A 13,622-nucleotide genomic window follows, 5' to 3' on the forward strand; every position below is an offset into this window, starting at 1 on the left:
AACTACTTAAACTAGTCCAAACAGCAGTTTCAACAACCAATTTCACCAGTCCAAACAGCAGTTTTAACAACTACTTAAACCAGTCCAAACAACAGTTTCAACAACCAATTTCACCAGTCCAAACAGCAGTTTTAACAACTACTTAAACCAGTCCAAACAGCAGTTTTAACAACTACTTAAACCAGTCCAAACAACAGTTTCAACAACCAATGACACCAGTCCAAACAGCAGTTTTAACAACTTCTTAAACCTGTCCAAACAGCAGTTTTAACATCTACTTAAACCATTCCAAACAGCAGTTTTAACAACTACTTACACCAGTCCAAACAACAGTTTTAAAAACTTCTAAAACCAGTCCAAACAACAGTTTCAAAAACCAATTTCACCAGTTCAAGCAGCAGTTTTATCAAAAACACCAGTTCAAACAGCAACCAATTGCATCAGTTAAAACAACAGTTTCACCAACCAATATCACCGGTTCAAACAACCATTCCAATTACAATGGTACAATACAGTTTCACCAACCACTGGTCCAAACAACATTTTCACCAACCACCGGTCAAAACAACAGTTCCACCAACCAAAACCACCGGTACAAACAACCATACCAATTACATCGGTCCAAAACAGTTTCACCAACCACTGGTCAAAACAACAGTTTCACCAACCAATATCACCGGTCCAAACAACCGTACCAATTATATCGGTCCAATACAGTTTCACCAACTACTGGTCAAAACAACAGTTTCACCAACCAATATCACCGATCCAAACAACCGTACCAATTATATCGGTCCAATACAGTTTCAATAACCAATAACACTGGTCAAAAGAACTGTTTCACCAACCAATATCACCGGTCCAAACAACCGTAACAATTATATTGGTCCAAAACAGTTTCAATAACCAATAACACTGGTCAAAAAAACTGTTTCAACAACCAATTGCACCAGTCCAAACAACAGTCTCAATAATATCAATCGAAACAATGGTTTCAACGGCCGAATACACCATTCTAAACAACAGTTTACACTTAAATTGTTTTCTATAATTTATTATTTTATATGTTCATGAATGATCACCCCATAAAACGGTTAAATACGGTTATAACAGTGAATGAATAGGAACATAAATTGTTGAATAAGAGAACATAAATAAATTTAAGACCATGGTGTTTATTGTTAGGCGTTCTAAAACTCTTCAAAAAGGCATTGTTTCCATATATTATCAGTGCGCAGTACAGCTGTGTTTCTTTTTATAGGTAACTTGTTATCCATTTATTTATTTACATTTTGTCAAGGGTTCTAAAACTCTTCAAAGATGGAATTCTTCCCATATCTCATCAGTTTGAAGTACAGCCCTGGTAAATAATATAGAAAACTTGATATCCTTTTATGTGTTTACAACAGTGTATTTGGCTATATAATGTATGATAAGTGTGAATAATATCGAAGTACGTTGTAAACTTATTTGAGGGTTGCATTATACGTTATGTAGGTCAATTAAACGCCTTGGGGATTCTAAAAAAATATTAGTTATATATATATATCAGTGTGTGTATACCACGTGAAAAATTACGTCATATATGCTACGTCGGAAGGCAATATTTTGCTTAAAATGAAGATTTTGAACCAAAATAACTTTTCTTTTTCTTCACCATTTTAAATGAAATAAAGCGCAGTCTTTGCCGCTTAAAGAGCCCCGCCTTCGTTTCATTACCGGAGTTTGATTAGGTAATAAGTTTCATCAAACACTTCGACAAACCTGTTTCCAAACTTATGTTTTGACAGTGCGTCATCAGGCGGCGGTTAAATGTGAAAAGGTTTGTCTAAGTGTTTTAAGAAAGTAAACCCTCAATCAAATTCTGGTAAAAGACTGAAGGTGGGGATCTGTAAGTGGCGTAGACTGCGCTTTATTTCATTTTAAATTTATATTTAAATTCACCACTGGCTCAAACGTTTATTTTTTACAATTGTTTAAGAACGCGAATAACCAAACAAAAAAAGAAAATTGTCGTGGTATTATGCATAAGATATAGATATAAGATGTAGATTTTGCAAATTCATGAAGCGCATTAGAGCTTGTTGTTTGGCTGGCCATATATTTTCTCAATAGGAACACCTCCGCCATTTTCCATAAAAAACAGCCTCGGGTGTATGCCATTACATCAGTAAAAGTAGTTCGTAAAATTTTAAATAATGTCATTAATTAATTGTAGTATTTTGACATGTATTTTGTGTAATAAAATTTGAATGTATTGCCAGTAAAAGGTATTATTGAATAACTAATTAAAATTCACAAAAGTAAAGACATTATGTTTAATTTGTAAAACTGTAAATTGAAATAATTACGCAATCTACTTGCAGCGTAGTTAAATATAAAGATTTCTGACCTTGTAAACCGTCCATATACATTCTAGGTTGATTTCGATTGAAAATGGCTGAGGTGCTCCGAATGATATTTTCTACGTTTCATTACTTTAATTTCATGGTAAAAACGTTTTGGTTGTAATAGATTTCGCGTTTATCTTTTGTTGTTTTTTTTAGAAAATTATCGAGATTTTTTTTTACAAATGAAAAACCCAGGTACAACTCAACCTACAGAGGAACGCACATTTTCGTTCAGAAAAGAAAAAAAATATATATATATTTACATTCGCACTTGATTTATTGAACGATAACATTTAAATTTCTATACATATAAATTTGTATATCTATTGATACATGAACTGTTACTTTATTCAGCATTACGTTATCTCCACATGATTAAACTACAACCTATTTTGCCATTTACATTGTGTACATTTTTATTGCAATCGCTTTAATAGACCATAAAAACATTGCATTGACATGTTTTGTTGTGTGTGTTTTTTCTTCAATATTGTATAAGCTACGGGGTTAGTAGGTGACTCGATATGGGATATACGGGGCAAAGGAAATCATATCCTGCGCCTCGTATATCACATATCGGTCCCCTACTAACCCTGTAACCTATATATCACGTCGACAACCTGTTAACATGTCTAAATGTTTCATTTATTCATCGGAATATTCATCGGAATCGAAAAAAAGACGTGATATTGGTACGATATAAAATTGATGACCCAATATGGACAAATATGGGGTCACCACGTGACCAGTCCTGGACCAATAGCGTTGCGTCGTTATTTGGTCTGTTACTGACCCACTACGGAAAAAATTGGGGTGGGGGGGTCTGTGAAATTAATGGGGGTCGAGGCGTTTTTGTCGACTAATGACTTTACTGACCCACTATAGAAAAAGAGTGGGTTACCATGTGACTTCTCTTAGCCAATAAAAAGGTCAGAAACTAGTGGGAGGTGAAATAAAAACACATGTCCGATTGTGTAATATATTCCGATGATGACTATGATTTCTTACCTTCGTTATTAAGTCGTTATTATATGCTTCTAATATGTCAAAGGAGCATGATTATAACAAAACACCCTTTTCATGGACGCAGGTTGTCAGTCGGGAGGTTTTACTCCACCTGATAGAGCTGTTTGTGACGTCATATGGCCAAAACGCGACGCTGACGAGGTTCCTCAACACGACCACCGTCCACATCATGCCGACAATGAACCCAGACGGCTACTCGAATGGTATCGTCGGGAAGTGTTTGGGATACGACGGCAGGTAAAGTTAAATTAAAAAAATATATGCGTGGTTCACGTCACAACAGTATAAATATATATTTAAATTATATATGACGTCAGCGGTCCATATCATATTTTTGGCTGGTCCGGACCTCGCCAAAAATATAATATGGGCCGCTGACGTCATTCAAGTGGTAAGTACGGCTTGCTTTTTTCATAAAGGCGAAAAATTGTCGCAAGGAAATACTATTAGCTTTGCTAAATAAAACACATCTAAATCGCTTTTTAAAAATATTGAATGGTAACATAAAATGTCGCTTGGTATCAAGACAAGTATACACATGTACGTTTCTTGTAGTGGATACCAGTTATGTCGCACAACAACCTGTCGAGCTAATGTTGTATTAGAAAAAAAAATGATTCTTTATTTATGACACAGATGTTGACTTATTCCAGGGGGAACAAGAACAACGTGGATCTAAACCGAAACTTCCCTGACCTCATCTTCGACAAGTCCGTGAAACCTGTACAAATAGAAACACAGGCGGTCATGGATTGGCTGCCAGAACACTCCTTCGTCCTGTCCGCTAACCTACACGGTGGAGCCATGGTCGCCAACTACCCTTGGGATCTCTACCTCGAAAGCAGTACGGTCTTGCACTACTTAAGTTTATATGTTATATACTATTGATGAGAGTGAAATCGACTATAAACTACTTTATGATGATAATTTTTGTACTTTATAAATAATCTTTGGGGTTATTTCTTTAAGATCTTAGCCTTTCCTCAATATGATTTAACCATTGCAGGTGATACGCCTCCGGGATCGGGTATTTCTCCGTGTCCGGATGACGACACTTTCCGCTTCCTGTCGCTCACGTACGCCCGTTCGCACAATACAATGGCGGCCCTTAACGGCACGGAGTGTACGGGGGACTTCTTCCAGGACGGCGTAACGAACGGCGCGGACTGGTACCCTATTGCAGGTAACGTTATTACGTATATTTATGCACCAGTCAATTGTAACCACGGCCCCCAAGGTCCGGGGGTATACTGGGGATAGCCGGGGAAATAGGCCGTGTTTTTACCATCCCGGTGGCTCAGCAGTGCCAAGTGGAATGTGCCTTACTTAGGGTCCCTGGGGTGCGGGGGCATTTGGTGGGGATTTTACCATCAGTTCGTGCCCGCAGGGCGGTGGTTTTATCCGGGCTTGGCTAGACCGAAAGTCAAAGTCCTCGTTTTTTCCCGGACCTGGAGGGGCCGTAGTTTCACTTGACTGGTGCATTAGTTCCATTCCAATTTTCAGAAGATTTTTATGCACGTTATTTGTTTGCGTTAAGATGCACTCTTAAGATCTACCACAATTTATATAATTGTTTCTATATAAAGATATACTAGAAAGGATGAATAAATGTCGAAAACAATGGGTCTTATGATGGATACCTAGTTTAGTTGGAAAGAAAGGTGCTGAAACACGGTATTTCTAACTTATAATGATATGATAGGAGATGGCAGTAAATCTTTTAGCATTCACCAATTATTTAATATTTTGCGTTTTCAGCTATGAAATACAGTTACAATTTTGTTATCAGTAATAAATATTTTCAATAAATGCATTATTTAGTAAGTAGTTAAAGGTTTATCTCTCACAATTTATGGTTGTTATATAAGTGTATGTATTGATTTTAAATAAGAGTGAATACATGGTATGGGAATTGAAACTTTGAAATTTGTATGTGCATGGATTTAATTCTACATTCGCACGGTGACTCAACATTATGATTAGATGTGTTTTCCATGAAACGTATTTCAATCGCGTTTATGATGGCTGACTGGTGGCCATATTTGATGTTGTCATCATTTTGCGGAGCAAGCTTCTTTTTCGGTTTTATGCTTCATCGTTTTGATATTTCACATAAATAATCCTCTTGAGCAGGTGATATGCTTGACATGATTATGACCAACTTGCCGTATTTAAGTTTGCCTTAAGTTGTTAACATCATCGTTGTAAATTTTCAAATCTTTACTGCTCTGGAAGTTTCACGGAAACACTTGTGAACAGCAGTATTTCAAACAAGATTTGGAACAAGTGCTTCAGCAAGATTTACTTTATATAAATATATGAACCCATCGCCAAATAGTTTACGTTTAAAACTTAACTACGGTGCCCTCAACAACGTTTTCAACTTAAAATAAGTTCTGAACAATTGGCCCAATGATTTGAATGCAAGCTTATAAGAGATAAGGTTACCTTCTATTGGTCGTAATCAAATCCTCTTGCGTACCGCTTATGACGTCACGATTTTAATCAGATTGCTCAACTCTGCTTACAGGAGGTATGCAAGACTACAACTATATAAAGGAGGGGATTTTCGAGATCACGCTTGAGGTCGCGTGCTGCAAATTCCCCCAGGCGGACACACTTCCGGGTTTCTGGACCGCCAACAAGGACGCCCTCGTCAACTACCTCCTCGAGGCACATAAAGGTTTGTAATGGGCCGACCTTATGGTAATTTTGTTTCAAAGACAAACATCACATTGAACCGCCAATTGTCGAAACAAAATATAAAGCTGTAAGAAACGCATAGTTTAGTTGCTAAAGTTAATTTTAACATAGATCTAGATTGAAATGCAAACTTTCACTCTGTACTTTACATGCCGTCAGTATACTGCCTTGGTTGTTAGAAAAAAACGCACACTCATTTTCGCATGTTTCATTACAGGTGTGAAGGGCTACATATTGGACGAAAATAACAATGCTATTGACGGGGCGGAGTTGACCATCTCAGGCCGAGAAGGTGTGCCCTTCATGTCAAAACATGGCGGACAGTACTTCCGTCTTTTGATGCCTGGATCATACACGTTGAATGTAAGCACAGAACTTGGCTAAACTGACTGTAAGCGTTGTCATAAAGGTTATTTACTTTGACAACGTTCAGTAACTAAGCGTTCCATGTTTGAGCAAAGTCATTTGAAAGGAATGAACTCCTGCTTTGGTGTCATATTTATAATATCTGTCATGTGTTTTCGTTCCGGATCGAAAAATCCGACCCGAGGGCACCTGCGTTGCCAGGTAACGAGGCTTGCCGAGTTACCGGCTACGCAGCGTGCCCGAGGGTCGGATTTTTCGATCCGGAACGGACACACATGATAGATATTTTTTCTAGCATACCTTGAATTACACTTTTTTGTGAAAAAAAATGCATAGAAAAGCGCAGTTTTGTAAATTTCACCAAAAAGAATGTGCGATGATGTTAGCTGACGTCATGACGCGCATTAATATTTATTCACTGCATACGTCAAGAAGTTCCTTTAGTATCACGTCTTTTAAGGGTTATTTTGTTTTGTTTTGATGGTGTGTTTTTGTAAAGTTAATAGTTTTGGAACTCATCTATTGATATGTCATAATTATGGTTACATTAAATGTAAAATAAAAGAAATGAAAAGTATTACGTCACAGCGCGTGACTCATCTGGCATGGGGGGATGCCAGATGGAGTTTTCCAGCACGGCTTAATTCACCGGAAATGCCTATCCGGTGTGCTAGAATACCTGAACTACGTTTACTGATATTTAACCTAAAAATATTTATTTTTTCTTCAGACTTGTCAAGGGGGTCACTCCTACCAACGATCTAGCATAAAATAAATATATTTTTCTATATTTGAAATTATGAATAAGTAGTTCAGGTCATATGACACGAAAGAAGGGGTTCATTCCTATCAAATGATTTTGTCTTTGAGGGTGTTGTTTGCGTATTCGTCTACACATGATCTCCCATATCGGAACGATAACATATATATTTGGGGTAACCGTTTTATAAGTACCGTACAGAATAATAACAAAGCTTTTCGATTATACCGAACGCTATTGACATTCGGAGCTCCTCGGCCATTTTATCGAAAACAACCTCGGTATTTGGACGGTTTACATACTCAAAAAGTAGTACGTTTAAGTCCGCTGCAAGTAGATCGCGTAGTAATTTTTTTAGCAGTTAAACTTTATGACATTACTCTTGGGAATCTGTGGGATTCTTAATTATGTTTGCAATAATACACTTCACTGGCAATTAATTTAAACGTAGATCAATAAATACAACTCTAAAACACTACATTTAATATATGATATAATTCAAAATATTACGAACTACTTCAACTGATGTACCGGCATACATCAGAAGTTGTTTTCAATAAAAATGGCCGAGGAGTTCCGAATGCACTTATACCGAAGGCTATTGATTGAACGTCGTCCTTGACTATATGGAACATAACAAATACAGCACCCGGTAGCGTCGTGGTTGAAACCACACACTCGCGCTGAAACGTTCGTGTATAATTTCAATAACTCGAGACTTAGGTGTTGTAACTATTACCTACAGCGTATGTCGTCAGAGTGTCTAACACCTTCTTATACCAGAGTATAGTGAAAAATAATAATATCATATTTTTAACACACTCTTATCCAATTATATTGATTTTCACGCGCTGAGCGTAGAAATGTCAGTAAAACTGTTGAAGTCCTGTACATTGTTCACGTTACTATCTGCCAATTGGTTCTCATTTTTCAGGTCCATTATAACAACACCACGACAAGCAAAGCCTTCAAAGTAATAGATGGATCTGTGACTCGACTTGACGTAAAGATAAACCATGGATCGACCGGAAGCGGAAATTCTCTCCAGGCGTCTGTAGCAGCGTTCCTTTTTGCTGTGTTCGCCAATATATCCACGCTATTGGACTAGTTGTCAAAACGAACTGTGATCAACTGTTTGTCATCTACAATGTTATACCGTATTAAAGGAGCTGAATATAGATTCAACCAAAGAAAAGCACATCATTTGTGTACAGATAAAAGTTTAAGCGATATTTTTGCGCATTTTAAAAGGGTGGATTTGTGGTCACGTAGCTATTAATTAAATATATACATATTATTAAAGCTAATACTTTTTTAATCAGAACACAATCATATCATTTTGTTTTGCTTTGATCATTTAAGTTAAATTCGTTAAACATAACAATGTTTTAATATTAAAAAAAAAAACATTTATTTTTTCATCAACCTATCTCAGACAGATGTTATACAGGTATTCATATTAAAGGTATATGAGAGATTGCGAAATACTACTCGTACGTTTAATGGAGTAAATGCATGCCTGCTTTAACATACAGTGTTAACGCAAAAAGCAGAAGCAAAGAAGCATATCTGCTAAAGCACGTTTGTTGAAGTCTGAGGCTTGTAACGTTACGTCAATTAACCGCGTTTGCTTACGCAACGTCACTTGTAACTTTAAACATTGCTAAATGTGAGCTTTGTTTTATGACCGTATTGAACAGTTATTGCTGTCTCGTCAATTTGGAGGAATAACCTTTTAATGTTACTTTTACCTTACCCTGAATTGTTATGCTTCGAGCATTTGAAACGGTATTTTTTTAACATTTGTGCTATAAGAACAGACTCTTAAATATATGTAGTGAATTGTAACTTAGATGTCATTACTGTGTACCTTCCTCGAGCCTTCTAATACCTGTTGTTGTTGTTGTTGTTGTTGTTGTTGTTGTTGTTGAGTTTATAAAGGTCTGCCCGCGCCCTATAATGGCTGCATTATGGCTTGACCCCGTCACATCCCCAAGTGTGACTTAAACAGAATTTTGAATCCAAAGGGGGAGTTTTACCCCCATCGGTTGATGGGATATTCGCCAAAGGAGTAATTTTGTACCCAAAATGCCGCGAAACCTGCGATGAATGACATCTAGATTGGCCCCACAGCTCTTCTAATACCTGTATGACGTTGATATCTTTTTTATATCCTGCATATCGACTACGCACTTTAAACGCGTACAAAGTACACAAACCTGGATGACGTAGTACACAAAAAGTAGTTTTTGAAAAAGACATGTTTTAACTCAAACCTTTACTGAAGACATGTAACCCCCAACAACTTAGACAGCGGTTATTTTTGGAGCTTTTTACTGGTTTTATGAAGCTGATCAGTAATTTATTAAAAAAAGAGTGGTGATTATTCTAGTGTAGTTTTACTGCATTAATTACAGTTAAATGTATATCAAAAACCGAAGCAAACCCACTTAAGAAGGAACTTCACTTTGGTAAGCAGAGATATCGAAGATGAATAAAAACGATTATCATAAACTGTTTGAATTTTGCAAAAATAGGAAGAAAAGTCTCGAAATATATTGTTGTTGTTTTTTTTTTGTTTTTTTTTTACTTTTTAATGGACTGTATTTTGTTTACAGTATGCTTACTAAAGCTAGATAATGATGTACCATAGCATTTCAATGAAACGCGGAAATAGACAACGGGTTAGCCCAAAACAAAATGGTCCGTATTATATACTCTAGAAGAAAAATATTGTTATCAGCATTAGATGTCCTCTGATACATGTACTTGAACATTCGGAACTCCTCGGCCATTTTCCATCGAAAACAACCTCGGATTCATGCCGGTACACAGTATAAGTAGTTCGTAAAATTTTGTTTAAAATTATTTATTAAATATAGTCTTTTAACGTGTATTTTTATATCAAGTTTAAACTGATTGCCGATAAACGTGTATCATAGCAAACATTATTAAGATTCCCAAGAGTTTAGTCATTAAGTTTAATTGCTAAATTGAAATTACTACTCGATCTACATGCATCGTAGTTAAATGTAAATATTCCTGACATTGTAAACCGTCCATATACGTTCGAGGTTGTTATCGATAGGAAATGGCTGAGGAGTTCTGAATGGTACATGAATTGTAGTTGTGTTTTCTTCATAACTGCATTATATATGATTTTGTTTTATGGAAATGTTTGAATAATTATGATTGTCCAATTTTATGTCGTTACGGTAGTAATTTACTTTTATACATATACTCATATCTTTGTATGATTGCGTGACGTACAATCTGCATGTAGTGCTCTTTTCATGCCATTTATCGGTCAGTATTAAACATTCATATGGTTCGATGTGTGTGTGAGCTCGTCTGAATTAGAAAACAGCATGTTTATGCACTAGTCAATTGTAACCACGCCCCCCCCCCTCCCCTCCCCAAGGTCCGGTGGTATACCGGGGATAGCCGGGTAAATGGGCCGTGTTTGTACCTTTCAGGTGGACCCGCAGTGCCGGGTGAATGCGGTGGCTTTGTCTTCGCGCAAATATAGCGGAGAATGGGTCCCTAGGGTGCGGGGCATTTGGTGGGGATTTTACCATCAGGTCGTCCCCGTCCCCGGATATTACCCGGGCTTTGCTGGACCGAAGGTCAAAGTCCCCGCTATTCCCCGGACCTGGGGGTGGGGCGTGGTTACAATTGACTGGTGCATTACATACTGGTATAGCCATGATGTCGTAGAAGTTGGCGTCATGCAAAACCCTTAGTTTTGATTATTTTTCGGAAGCCGTCCAAGATAGTATATGGAACTTGGTGTACATGTAAAGTTTTGACAATGCACATGTGTATGGGGAGTGACATTTGACTGAAAATAGTTCAGTTTAATCATAGCGGTTGTTCTATACTGAAAAAAAAATAGATAGGCGTTGACATGTTCTACGTGGTGCTTTTGTTATACCTGGGATTCGTCTGCAAACATGCTTTGACTGTGTTCGTCTTTTGAACATATGATGTGTTGTCTCTATGTATTCAGATAAAATGTATTTTGTACAATGCCATTTGTTTTCCATTCATCTCCTCAAGAATCAAAGTAAATGGGCATATCCATGATATGACGTTAGAGAGATTGCGTTTTAGGGGTTGGAAAATGGGGGGGGGATAAGTTATTACGTGAGCCCCGACTACCAGGAACCCTCAAAATATGCTTTTAAATTACCTTTTATTTGCTTTGGGGGTCCACCTTCTACAAAACTTGGGATAATAGTGGTTTAAAACAATGCGATTAGATGGAACTTACGCATATTTTGTTCTATGATATTGACTTGAAAAGTTATTTTTCCATTGGTAAACTGAGTCTTTTTCCAATGGGAAGCTCTTTTGAAAATCAGTCCGTTCCTTAGGTAATTAAGTAGGGTTCCACTGTGATCCGCCCGAAAATTACTCTACCTACGCAACTTGTTCTGGATCATCATTTGACCAATGATACAAATATATTGTATGTTAAAACGTTGGCACATTCTTGCATTCTTACTGAACACGACTGTCAACATCAACAAGCGGATTTTCAGAACTTTGTTAAACTCCTTTGGCGAATACCCCCACCAAGCGGTAGGGTTGACTTCAAAGTTTATTTAAATCACCCTTGGAGATGTGACAGTGTCAAGCTATAATGCAGTAATTCTAGGGCGCGGTCAGTCCTTCAGAATCAAGCTATAATGCAGCAATTCTAGGGCGCGGCCAGACCTTCAGAATCAAGCTATAATGCAGCAATTCTAGGGCGCGGCCAGACCTTCGGAATCAAGCTATAATGCAGCAATTCTACGGCGCGGTCAGACCTTCGGAATCAAGCTCTAATGCAGCAATTCTAGGGCGCGGCCAGACCTTCGGAATCAAGCTATAATGCAGCAATTTTAGGGCGCGGCCAGACCTTCGGAATGAAGCTATAATGCAGCAATTTTAGGGCGCGGCCAGACCTTCGGAATGAAGCTATAATGCAGCAATTCTAGAGCGCGGCCAGACCTTCGGAATCAAGCTATAATGCAGCAATTCTAGAGCGCGGCCAGACTTTCGGAATCAAGCTATAATGCAGCAATTCTAGAGCGCGGCCAGACCTTCAGAATCAAGCTATAATGCAGCAATTCTAGGGCGCGGCTAGACCTTCGGAATCAAGCTATAATGCAGCAATTCTAGGGCGTGGCCAGACCTTCGGAATCAAGCTATAATGCAGCAATTCTAGAACGCGGTCAGACTTTCGGAATCAAGCTATAATGCAGCAATTCTAGAACGCGGTCAGACCTTCAGAATCAAGCTATAATGCAGCAATTCTAGGGCGCGGCCAGACCTTCAGAATCAAGCTATAATGCAGCAATTCTAGAGCGCGGTCAGACCTTCAGAATCAAGCTATAAATAATAATGCAGCAATTATAGAGCGCGATCAGACCTTTAGAATCAAGCTATAATGCAGCAATTCTAGGGCGCGGCCAGACCTTCAGAATCAAGCTATAATGCAGCAATTCTAGAGCGCGGTCAGACCTTCAGAATCAAGCTATAAATAATAATGCAGCAATTATAGAGCGCGATCAGACCTTCAGAATCAAGCTATAATGCAGCAATTCTAGGGCGCGGCCAGACCTTCAGAATCAAGCTTTAATGCAGCAATTCTAGGGCGCGGCCAGACCTTCAGAATCAAGCTATAATGCAGCAATTCTAGGGCGCGATTAGACCTTCAGAATCAAGCTATAATGCTATAAGAAGAAGACTCATTTGATGAAACCAGGTAACGAATACTCAGGCGTCTCTTTAGCTATAAGTTTCTTTAATATGTTTACATTTATTATTCAATTAAAACAACGCTTTGAAATACCAACAATTTATTGCTCACGAGGTACTAATGACGTCAAGTTCTCTTTGAATTTGAACAATTTATTGATTACGAGTCAACAATGAAGTCGAGCTCTCTTTGAATTTCCATCAAGAATAATATTTGTAAAGATATGCTAGATATGAAAAGACTGCTAACTGTTCCATTATATCACACCTGATGCCAAACAAACTACGGACTGAGAATTATTATCCAGTAACTATTGTACTGTTTATGCCGCTAAATCGTTTTGCAAACAGTATTGTACAGTCCCATATCTGAAAGGCAACAAGTATAAGTTATAGATACAGTACGAGACTGTATCTGACTTATACTACGATAAGTGTATTGCAAAAAAATGCATTAACAAACAAATAAATAAATACAGATTTATTAATAGATAAATAGAAATATTTATCCCAAAGATAAACATCAGATTATTATCATTGCCTTTCTAAAGACAATGTATCGGCTAGTTGGATTACTCGAAATTCCGTGCACGGTGGTCCGCTTACAAAAGACACGTTTTTAACAGTTCTGT

At 37.7% G+C, this 13,622-nt stretch overlaps 1 protein-coding gene across 2 annotated transcripts in view; it reads left to right on the forward strand.

Moving 5' to 3' along the window:
• LOC128221074 (carboxypeptidase M-like) overlaps positions 1-9,093 on the forward strand; it is a 30,632-nt gene extending 21,539 nt beyond the window's left edge. For both annotated transcript variants that reach the window (XM_052929514.1, XM_052929515.1), the window contains exons 4-9: positions 3,481-3,653; positions 4,070-4,260; positions 4,423-4,599; positions 5,947-6,099; positions 6,337-6,482; positions 8,180-9,093. In XM_052929514.1, the coding sequence (XP_052785474.1) occupies positions 3,481-3,653; positions 4,070-4,260; positions 4,423-4,599; positions 5,947-6,099; positions 6,337-6,482; positions 8,180-8,353 (1,014 nt within the window). In that variant the 3' untranslated portion in view covers positions 8,354-9,093. The remainder of the gene's footprint in view (positions 1-3,480; positions 3,654-4,069; positions 4,261-4,422; positions 4,600-5,946; positions 6,100-6,336; positions 6,483-8,179) is intronic.
• Positions 9,094-13,622: the final 4,529 nt, after the last annotated feature.

Source organism: Mya arenaria, chromosome 16, assembly GCF_026914265.1.
Source record: "Mya arenaria isolate MELC-2E11 chromosome 16, ASM2691426v1".
Classification (NCBI taxonomy): domain Eukaryota; kingdom Metazoa; phylum Mollusca; class Bivalvia; order Myida; family Myidae; genus Mya; species Mya arenaria.